General features: G+C 37.2%; 1 protein-coding gene across 2 annotated transcripts in view; it reads right to left on the bottom strand.

The window, feature by feature from the left end:
- NAMPT (nicotinamide phosphoribosyltransferase) overlaps positions 1-11,661 on the bottom strand; it is a 35,314-nt gene extending 23,653 nt beyond the window's left edge. Inside the window, exons 1-4 of one of the 2 annotated variants that reach the window (XM_063100128.1) lie at positions 11,365-11,661; positions 3,265-3,421; positions 1,672-1,775; positions 267-395 (exon numbers count right to left, since the gene is read on the bottom strand). In XM_063100128.1, the coding sequence (XP_062956198.1) occupies positions 267-395; positions 1,672-1,775; positions 3,265-3,421; positions 11,365-11,421 (447 nt within the window). In that variant the 5' untranslated portion in view covers positions 11,422-11,661. The remainder of the gene's footprint in view (positions 1-266; positions 396-1,671; positions 1,776-3,264; positions 3,422-11,364) is intronic. The other variant, XM_063100127.1, reaches the window with a different exon arrangement.
- Between the last annotated feature and the right edge of the window lie 360 nt (positions 11,662-12,021).

Genomic DNA, 12,021 nt, shown 5'->3' with positions numbered 1-12,021 from the left:
AACAAATAAGATGGAAGCCAAATGAGCTTTAAAAGTAGTAATTCTCAACAATCTGATTTAGATAAAATCTCAGAACATTAGATTTCACTGAAAGGAAACTTAAAGATTATCTAGTCTAACTGTCATTTTACAGATAAGAAAATTGAGGTCTGGAAAAGTTAAGTAAATTGTAGGAGATTACATAGCGTTATTAGCAGCAAATTCTAAACTAGAATGCCAGCTGAATTTATGTTGAATAAGAATTAAAAAAACAAGAAACAATTCACCTCAATCCAATTTGTAAGCCAGTAACACTCTGGATCTGTGTTTTCAACTGTGAAGAGAACATTTCCTCTGGGAATAACAGAGCCCTCAGGAACAGCTTTTACTTCTATTGGAAGATGCCCATCATATTTCTGGTTGGAGACAATAATGAATTTATTCATTCAACAGAAGATACTCAATTACCTGTTTTATTAGGGTTTTTAACATTTTCAGAAGCTAAAATTATTGTCATAGATATTGCAATAATAGATGTTATTATATTGTTAGTAACTAGTTGGAATATTCTTATCCTCCTAAAACAGTTTAAAATTATTAACAACTTAGGTACTGATATTAATTTTTAAATTCAATGCTATCAAGTGCTTCTGCTAAGAACATCTATCACTAGAAGAGGTGGATGATTCCAAACTGATCAAAACAAAGCTGTTTTTTTCCTCACTCTTTCAGAAAAAAAGAAAGGATGAGTTTATTCCAAGATATTCTAAAAGTATTCCAAGAATACCAACTTTATTCTACATAGGTCACTTTCATAAAAGAAAGGCTAAAGATTGAAAGATAAAATAAGGGATTGCTATTAAAGAACAAAGAGAGAGAGAGAAGAGAGGGAAGAAAATCCCTGCAGAAGAACCTTCTCTCTTTATTCTGGCAGTAGACCTGAAACCACGAGAGACGGGCCATTCACAGAAGCTTGGCAGTCAACATCCAAATATCACTTCTAATAAGAAGTGATATTAATAAAAGCAACAATTCCCTCCAAAATTAGGCTGAGGGTTATTTGCTACGTGGTATATTACTGGATATTTAACTGTACCCTCCCTCAGAACCACCCCCTCCCTTTTTAAAGCTAAAAGCTGTGGTTAACTTTTGCCTAGGAAGGTAAGCTGTTTCAGAAATTCTAACAGTTTATTTATGTGATCTGGAACAAGGTAATTAAATAAAAGAAAAATCTGTTTAACAAAAAGCACTGAAGGCATCATGATATATAACAGTAGGCTATATACTTCACTACTTAACTAATATTTAAGTAACTCGCTCCCCTCTTTCCAGGCAGGGCATGCAGTGGCGTGTGGCCGCCACACAAGAGATACTGAAGTAGCAGTTAAGATTTTGGGGAGTCAAAAGTTATAAGCAGATTTTCGACCGGGTGGGGGTCGGGGCCTCTAATCCATGAGTAAGGGTCATCTGCACTTGGACCTGATGTAGATTCTATATGCTAATGACTCACCATGGGGGATGAGGAGGGTGTCAAATTCTACCCATAACTGTTCACAAGAATGTCTAAAATGGCCATTATATTCGGATCATAAGCAGAAAAGAGTTATAATAACAGTCTAATCCTCTATTCAAATTATTTTGTAAGAAATTTGGAACAGAAAGAACAAATCAAAATCTAAAACCGTGTTTTACCTCAAGAATGTAATTCCATCCCTTTTCATTAAAGACATCATCTTGGAAATGTTCTTTGTAGACCTCTTTGGCTTCCTGGATTTTCTCTTTGGTCACTACTTTACCTAAAAGAATATACATGTCCTATTTACACTTCTAAAAGCATTCTGTGAGGTGCTGAATTGTCATAAAATTAATATCTAGCTACGTCACCCATTCTATGGATTAAAACTGAGAGGTTAAATGATTGACCCAGAGTCAACAGCAGAGACAGAAATTTGTAATTCCAACCACTCACTATAAGCATAAATGTTAGTTTATTTTAAAAACATATGTGCAATAGAAAAAATTATTATTTGCATAGTATTTTTTAAAAGTCACAATAAATTAACTTCAATGAAGATAACTTTTTTATCTCTATTAACTTAGACATTTTTCAAATTTGAGATGATTCAAAAGCTTCTTACATTTTCTAGTTGAACTTTCTCACTTTATACATAAAGGATGTGATGTCTTCTGGGCTGGTAAGCCAGTAATTTCCACAATTACTAAATTTTTGCCCCCCAAATACACTTTTAATTAACTTTTCTTATCTGTAAAATGAGGACAGTAATAGTAGAGTACCTTCTTATAGGACGGTTGTGAAGACTAAATAAGGTAAGACATATGAACCACTTACAATATTTCAGAATTATACATTTAGTTATAATTTATAATAAATAAAATTTTACAAAGTTTTAAGCTGCAGAACTGAATTAAAATATGCCATCAGTCTTTGGTAACTTTATACAAGATAACTAGTAAACTCATTTAAAATATCTTGGGAAGTCTTGCCACAAAGAAGTATTTTTGATATCTAGTTAGGTTTTCAATAGTATGACATATCTGATCTGTCCGATCTTAAAATAGCCAAGATTATGAAAAATCAACTTAATTTGCACATAATTCAACTTAATCTATATTATTTTTATTTCAAAAGGTTAGACATGAAATTTTCCAAGATATATAAGATCTTTGGGAACTGTTTTCCCCCTAGAAACACCGCCACAAAATAGACTAGCAATGCCTTTCAAATAAGAAAGCACAGAAATTAGTTTGGGGATTTTTCTGCTTAAAAATGCATGTCACCCCACAATGTAGGGGAGGGGGAAAATGAATTTGAAACTAAGTCTACAGTTAAAGGTAGTTTTGAAAAATAGGTCTTTAAGGTAAACTGACAAATATAAAAATATTGTAATTATAATTGCTATCATAACTCAAAATGAGTTTCCAGGTCAAGAACAAATCCTTTACCTTGAATTAATCACTAAAGTCTATTAACAAATCAGATTAGCTTCCAAAAATTACTGACTTTTCTATACTTCTTCTAAGATTTACTAGTTTCAGAAAGCCTTTCTCAGAACACCAAGCACACACACCAAATTTGTAAAATTTGATACATTCAAATGAACAGATTAAAAAGAACCCCTAAGTAGTTATTTAAAGTAACTAAATAATTATCAAAATTAAACCATACAAATAGTTACTTCAAATAATAGAATATAACAATATAGGAAAAAATTATGAAGAGTTACATAGAAGCAGTGTTTTTAAATATACTAGGAATAGTAGTACCTTTTAAGTACTTATTAAGAATGTATTGCAACCCATAAAATACTGTTTCTTCATATTTCACTTTCCTTCCTTTGGAGTTTTCTGTCTTCTTTTCACGGCATTCAAAGTAGGAATAAACTTTGCTTGTGTTGGGTGGGTATTGTTTATAGTGAGTAACCTATATAAAGAAAAATACTTTAGTTAGAAAGCACCAGAAGAGTAGAATATAAACCACAACAGAAAAGGCTCAAAATTATTTCAAAACCAGAGACACTCTACTTCTTACTTGCTATTGATCAGTTTTTTTTCCTGGCTATGTAGAATAAAAAATAAGTGCAAGTATCTTACTTATACTTTTAATAGCTCAGTATCTTAAAATCGAAATCACAGGGTAGTATTAAATTTTACAAAGACATAATCTGAACTGAAGTACAGAGCCTCTAAGCTGGACAAGTGTTGTATTTGGTCTTGGGGAACAGTCCTTTGTTCAGAAGAGAAAAGCAGCTGCCTGTGGGGCACACACATGACATAAAAGGATAAAATGAAAGTCAGCAGAATTTGCACTGTTACTACCTAAATGCAGTATGTTCGATAAATCAATAGTCAATAACTTCTCGTGACTACTTCATTCACATAATGAAGTAGGGAGAATGATCCCTTCTAGCCTTCATAGTCACACTAGGAAAACCTGGATGAAAGCAACAGCAGCAGGAAAAAAACCCTGTTTTGCAAATCTTCCTTTTTTCCCAATAACCTCCTAATTAGGAAATAAATTCCTATTAAGTGTAACATCAAATTCTTATGAGTTTAAAAATATGAAGAGGTTTTTGCACAAATTTCCTTCCCATGAACTTAGTTAGGTAAGGGCCATTGTTGAAAATGTATCTGCTTTTGTTTTAAGAAAAAAAAAGCAAAAAGTGAATGTTTATTATAATTTGAATTGTTTTAAGCATATTAAAAGATTTTACCAATACAAAATAACTGAAAGAATGTGTATTTGCTCAGTTGAAAGAGTAGGAATAATAATGCCTTAAAATTTAAGGTATGGGCAATGAGGGAATAAATCTTTGCAGACCCAGTTTTATGGGCGACCACTGTGAACATAAACCATTTTTCCTGTTTAGCTCTGATCTCATTTAGGAAAGCCAACATTTTCTTTCGTTGACTTCACAATCTCAATCACTAAAACTTGCCTCTCCTAAAGAATCATCATAGCTTAGAACAAGAATTCTAAAATGAATATATTTCCACTGACACTTCTGAATGAATGTCCTCTGCTTCCTCTCCAATAGAACCGTACTTGCAGCTCTATAAAAATAGCCTCTTCTACTACTGCTAACAGACAACCTTGGATGTAAATTTTTATAGTAACGTGATTTGAGAGCCTAAGTCAGGCTTGGAGCTTTCTGTTTTGCTCAGGTACAACAGATATCTATATACTAAAAGGTATAGAAAGGCCTCATCAAAACCTACAACTATATGTCAGGGCTTTTAAAGGTTAGAACTCAAAAACTGATATATATCACTGTCAGTTAAAGAAGATTTAAGAAGTAACTAATACAAAATCCACAGCAATTAAATCTATTGTCAACTTACCCCAAATAGGAAAACAAGATAAATATATTTATGAACAAAACTCTAGTAATAAACATCGTATGAAACTGATTAGAAAAAGCACCTGTACCTAAAAATACACCCGATGTACGTAAAAATGAAAATGTCCAGTTTACAATCTAAGTAAGTAACTCCAACTCCTCTAGTGAGGCTAAGTAGTGAGATAGAAGAAAAGTCACCCATGGTAAAGTGAAATTTGAAAAAAAGATCTGGATCACATAGCACAATTTTATAAAAGTCAGATTCATACTTGTGTTTCTCAACAGTCTGACCTTCTTTACTTAATGATGCATCTTATATATTTACTTCTTCTGTATCAGACTTGAAAGTATTAGAAAGCAAATCAACTATTTTCCTTTTTTGAGAAGACTAAGCAGTCAAAAGCTGAATGAAAATGTCTCTAAACAATTTAACTCCATCTTGATGTAAAAGTATACTAAAAATTTTCATCATACAAATGCAGTTCCAGTTCTGGACAATAATTTAAAATGTTTATAATTTTAAAGCTTTACTTCCACTATGTTCTTTAATTATAGTACTTTAAAACATACTTTTGCATAAGTATTCAGAATGTCTCCTCTGAAAACAAGTATCATTTAAGATACAAAACTGTCTAGGCTGATTAATTGGAACTCTAAAAGCTACTTCAGAGAAACATAAGAGAACAGATTTAGAATACAGCTAAAGAATCTAGGTTGTCTAGGCAAATTTGCAGGTAATTAACCATGAAACATAATTTATTATTAACCAGCTACTAACACCTAATAAGTTTATGGAAGAATACAAAGCATATTTAGATCTATTTATACGGACATATACACATTGTTTTAATGAGAATTTTTTTAAAGCAGAGCTTCTTAGTAAATATTGTAAGAATATAGCCAAAATATGATTTCAAAAATATATACTCTGTACCCACTTTGTTTCAGGCACTGTTTCAGATGCTGAGGCCGGGGAAGTAAAATTGACTTGGTCCCTATTTTCATAAGGCTAACGAGGGCTGAAGGGGGAAGAGAAAAATAATATAAGATGCTCCTCAATTTACAATGGGGTTACGTCCTCATAAACCCATCTTAAAGTCGAAAAATCATAAGTCAAACCATTGTAAGTTGGGGACCATCTATACATAAACAAAACAATTTCAGATCAAGATGGATGCTATGAAAAATTAGAAAAGAATGAAGGGCTACCGGGGGCTTGGGAGACTACTTTAAATGGGGGCCCAGGAAGACTTCCCTGAGAAGGTGACATGTGAGAAAGACCTAAATGACATGGACACAGGAAATGCTTTGGCACAAGGGACAAAACAGAAGGCAGGCTAGTGTGGCTGGTGCTTAGATTATGGGGGCTGGTAGGTGGGGATGTTGAAGGTCCATTGTAAGGTCAGAGATAGGCAGGAACAAAATCATGTAAGGCTTACAGGCTATCACAAGGAGGCTGGATTTTATTTCAAGTGCCACTGTGCTTTAGCCTGGGATGAATATGGTCTGATTCACATTTTAAAAGTATCACCCGGGTGGTGGGTGGAGAATGGATTACAGGGTGACTACAGTGGAAGCAGGAGTTAAGAAGCTACTGCCGAAGACTAGTTTAGATTAGAGAACTGGCCCAGTATTTTGGGAGGTAAAGGAGAACTAGGCTGATGAATTGGGTGTGGGAGATAACGATGGGGAGGAATTAAAGATGCCTCCTAGATTTTTGCCTGAGCGACTGGGTTAACAACGGGGATTTATTGAGATGGGGAAGGCTATAGAAGGAATGGGTAAGAAAATCAAGTAATACTAACAAAAAGTTTCATAGTGTTCAAAATTAAAGTGAACTACAAAAAGAAAGCTCTTAAATCATTAACTTTTTAGTACTGCTGTGATTTCTGTCATGAGAGAAAATGGTTCTACAATACATATAAAATTATTCACTAGATGTAGACAAAACAGAAAATATCTGATAATATCCTCAGCAAGCCTTACAACTAAAAATGTTTCCTACACTGGCATGGCCATCCTGCTGCTAATAGAGCACTGTCTGGACATAAATACATGCACGGTAAACAACACAGGCACACAGGACATGTAGCTCTTTTAAAAAAACAATTTCAGTTATGTGATTAATTTACATCATGAAAAGATTAGCTTCTAAAAATGATCATATACTAGATGATAACAACTGTTCTTATTTTAATGCCTAGAACAAAAAAGTTCTCGCCCTGTGTGTGTAACAAGAGGTAGCTTTTCCATCATAGAGTGTTGGCTAAGTAATTGCATCAAAAACTGTATTCCCAAGGCAAAATATCCTTGTTTCAAGGATGACAACTAAAAAAAAAAAAAAAAAAAGTATGACATATATTTAAGTTGAATAGAATTCTTCTGGAAAGAGTAAAGTCTAATGTTCTCTACATACTTCTCTCCATGTCCCATAAGGTTGATTTGATGTCTTTCCAAGATCTTTCCTCCCATAGTGGGATGACATGATCAAAGGCCACTACTACAAACCAACTTTTTCAGTTATACCTTTATTTTTAACTAATAGACAATCACAAAAATAACGTGTATATAAAAGCATATACCCAAGGTCACAGGCAAGTTATGTTATCGATATAATATCTACGGGCAATCAGAAAAGGATCCACTCAGCTCTCCACTGGCTAACTCTTCCTACCTCTTCTCAAAGCTAAATATGTGCAGAAACAGCAAAAATCATAACTGATTCTTTCTTCTTTTCAGTGTTACTTAAGACTTCTTAAGCCCTGGGAATCCGTTTGTTGCCCCAGAAAATAATTCATTGCTATTTGGCTTTGAAGCAAGAATCATTTCATAAATATACCTTAAGGATTTTTGGATTATATTATGTTGGGGAAGGACAGAAATTGCAAAACCATCTATAATCATTGTATTGCCTCTTCCCTTAAACCTTCTGGTCTGGAATTTCTAATAACTTGTGCCTCTTTGCTACACCTTCAAACCAGATTAAATGAATTTACAAAGAGGACACCAGCTTCTGGTATTTTTGTTTTGCAAGATATATACAATTATTACTGGCCTAAATTAATCTTCCTATGAAGTATATTCATGACTTATATATCTATTATTTTATTTCTGTTGCCCAAGTTTTTCGTATAATTTATAATATAAAATTCTACTGAAAAAATTGAAATATATGTATAAGACGTATCTTTAAGGATGCATCATAAGAATGCACAGATAGTTTCTGGGGTACAAACTATAGCAGTGTCCCACTCCTCACAAGGCTCAGATTGCTATGAGAGCCACTGTGACAACTTCAGTATTATCCATTCAGAAGCAGTGAAAGACAGGCAACTATGAAAAACAGGAACAGCTCAGAGGAAGACACTGGTAAGGTAAAGTCCCAGACAGAACAAACTTGCCTATGTAATGATTCTCATCAATCTCCCAATCTTTTTCTCAAAAAAGACCAAATTTCTAAGATTTGTTATTCTGCCATTAGAGGAAGCAAAATCTTTTTTTTTTTTTTTTAAAAAGCTGCCTGAATGTCAAATCGTCATACATAAATTATACAGCTCTTAGCTCACAAATGGCCTTTTGAGAAGCAACCTACACTGGACAGCACATTTCATAACTAATGTGTGGTGCAGTTTAAACCATAAATTGCTTAGGGATTACTTTTGTACACTGTATGTCTTTTCCAACTACAGCACAATCAACATTTTCCATTAATCTGCTATAGGTAAAATGTTCAGAAATGTTAAAACTATTCTGTGCTGTAGTTTGTTACAAACAATATTTACATAGAAGGGAAAGGAACAGAAAAGTGTCTTTTAATGATCCACGCTTATTTGGAAACTCATCAATGGCTATCGCAGAGGTAAATGGAAAAAACTATCTTGTCTCCTTTACAAAAAAGTTCCAAATGCTATTTAAGCACTGTAATAGCTAAGACTAGTCAAAATGCATCTTTTCCCTACCTGGCTCAGCATAATGTAAACACACCCAGGAGATAACTGCCTTAAGCTATTTTGAAAATATAAATAACTAACACTAAGATTGTGTACCTTTTATTTGTAACAAGAACCCAGGATGAAAATGGAAGAACCACATCTGCCTATGTTCAAAGTTCCTTATTACGCATAATAAAAGTATGAGGTTACAGAAATGAACATATATTTTTCAGTGCTCCTCCTTTGGTCCAAATTGTTCTAGATCTTCTTGAGAGGATAGAAGTAAAAACAAACTTCTCACATGTTGTCATATGCTTAGCTATCACCCTATCTACTTGCAAAAACCCTTTTTGTAGTGCTTAGATCAATTATTCTTCCTTCAGTTTTAGAAAGAAGACGACAATATTTTGCTCTTTTTATCTGTACATCTAAAGCTACTAGTTCTCTACTTTAATTGGCCAATAGTTTGTAAGCACTGATAAGATATGTAACATTCTTATGTAATTTCCAAATAAAAGTTTCATTACTTCTAATCTCAAGATTATTATTTTTGTCACTTCTTCACGTAAGATAAAAAGGTAAGAATAGGAAATAGGATATAAGGACCACTAAAAATGTAAGAAAAGTGAAACTTAAAGACTAAAATGCGACTGTGGAATATACAGTCTATTTTAGAGTACTGCTGGAAGCCACTGGTATAAAACATATCAACCTGATTGAATCCACTTGAGGGAATTTTTTGGGGAAAAATAAAAAATCTCACTAAAACGAAAATCTTCTGAAAAGTTTTTATATTACAAAGGGGATAAAATATACCACTCTGACTTGAAAATGGACAGGCATAAACTTTATTAAATAGGTGCAAATTCTACTGCAGTTAAGTATGCATTGCTAGAGGATTAGAAAACTTTAAGGTAATTCATTATTCTAACTAAAAGCATCCCAGAAAACTTATGTTAAAGCTATTTTACATTCCTTATGTATAATGGTCAGAGGACTGCAAACTAAAGGAACTTATACTCCCTTTTGTTTTTAAAAGTTAGACTAATCAACCTCCGTTTACATTTTCCATTTACAATACAATTGTAAATTCCACCTACAATTTCATAAGCTAATATTAAAAAACAAACTGAAAATTATTTTTAAAAAATGAATGTTTAGAAAGAAATTATTCAAAGCTATCAGACTATTCTAAAGTCACCATTAAATATACTGAAAACACTGCAACTGAACTAAGAGAACACAAGAGAAGGTTTTAAGACCAAGTAAAGGACCATAGAATACTTGACAGTATTATCAAGGACCATATTTGATAGTATTATGATTTTGCAGTAGTGTACATGTCCACCTTAAAATTCCATTTAAAAGATTACTTGATGCATCTTGACTATTTAAATGACACACCTACGTATCTTAAACAGAATCTTAAAAAACGATTGGAAAGAAATGGACAAAACAGAACTTAAGTAAAATGGGATTCTCTAGTTTCTAGGAATATTTAAGGAGAATTAAGAACAAAACAAAAAGCAAAAAAAAAAAAACAAAAAAACAACCAACAAACCCAAAATGAACATGACAGTACTATGCTTTACCCCTATATTCCAAGCCATCATTTTACCCAAGTAAAAACTAAAATTTACTGCAGCTGGGGTTTTCTGGTCTGACATTTCATCTTATAAGTGTCTAGACTAACAAAACTTAGAAAAGTACAGTCTAGTTTACTTCATGTAATTTGGAAACTAGGGAAAGAATATTTGCTAGATTTTTCTCTAATTATTCCTCCCTTTACTAATGTGGGTGAGTTTCAAACAAAATTAATGGGGCGGCAAGTATTCAATAGGCGTATCAACACAACGTTGTGCCACTTCCCTCTCTACACGTTTTAAAGGGTTGAAACTACAATTCCTTTAACTCTAAGTGTTTCACTTTCCTTTTCACAGAAACCCTGTAGTAACCCTAAAGGGATAAGAGCGGATCTACCTCTGCAACAAGGGAGCATGTGCGATCACTAGGTGCAAAGGGGGTTGAAACGGAGCCCAGTGCAGTGGGGCGGGAGAATCCACCACCGCAACCCTGGACAGACTGTGTCCTCCACACGGAGGCCACAGGCAGAGGAACGTGGCCGCTCTAGAGCCCCTACCAGGACCTCTCCTACCTCTGCCTCTGGAAGGGACCTACCTGCCCAGCCAGGGGCGAGCGCGTGGGCCCCAGCTCGGCGGGGAAAACCCCTCTCCCTCTCTCCACCGCCAAGCCGCAGGGGCCGTTACCTAACTGATCCGATCCTTACCCAGGCCGACCCATTCCGGGGACAAGAGGTCGTGCTCCGAGGGAGACCGCGCGCTCAGTCGGCGACGCCCAAGCCCCGAGCCCCGAGCCCCGAGCCCCGAGCTCCAAGCCGGCTCGGGCCCGCCTCAGCCCCCAGCCGCGCACCCGAGGCCCCGCCTCCTGCCGTCCATCCCTCCATCCCTCCTGCACCCACCTCCTCCTCACTGCAGCGCCAGCTTCACCTGCCCCAGCCCGCCGGCCCCCGCCCCAACCTCGCGCTCGTCCCCAGGGCGCCCCGCCTCCATCACCTGCCCGGGCCCGAGCTCTACCTTGTAGGAGTCGGTGGCTAGGAGGATGTTGAACTCGGCTTCTGCCGCAGCATTCATCTCGGGCCAGAGTGTGGTGGCCGCGCGCCGCGAGCTCCCCGGCACGGCTGCGAGGCAGGAGAAAAATGGGCTTCACCGCGCTCCGTTGCTTAAGTCACCGCTCGGTCGGAGGAGGCGGGGGAGAGGAGGGGAAAACGGAGCAGAGGGAGGGGCTGGTCGAGGGAGGGCCCGAGAACCGTGACGCGCCGGGGGTGGCGGGAGTGACTCGCGTGCTCGCAGTCCGGGCGCTGGGGCGGCCTCCCCACCCCGGCTCCCCGCCCCCACCCCATCCCCCTGGCGCGGCCGAGGAGGGGCGGGGCGCGGCCGCGCATGCGCAGCGTGCAGGGGGCGGGGCGGGCGGACGTGAGGCACGCGCTCCGGCTCGGAGACGCCAGCCCGGGAAGTCGGGGGCTCTCGGGCAGCCCCGGCGCGTGACCCAGGTACCCGCCTCGGTTTCCTTTCCCGGCCGGCCGCGGAGGGGCCGGGCCGGGAAGGGGCGTGGCCAGCGTCGCTCCTCCTGCGAGGAGCGGGTTTGCCCGCCCGGGCTGGGACCTTTCTGTCCTACCCATTCCTGGCCCGTTTCTGAGTCCTCCTGAAGTCACACCACCCGGCCGGTGGCCG

Source organism: Cynocephalus volans, chromosome 6, assembly GCF_027409185.1.
Source record: "Cynocephalus volans isolate mCynVol1 chromosome 6, mCynVol1.pri, whole genome shotgun sequence".
Classification (NCBI taxonomy): Eukaryota; Metazoa; Chordata; class Mammalia; order Dermoptera; family Cynocephalidae; genus Cynocephalus; species Cynocephalus volans.
The sequence above is the reverse complement of the archived record's forward strand: the minus strand, read 5'-3'. Positions and strand labels throughout refer to the sequence as shown.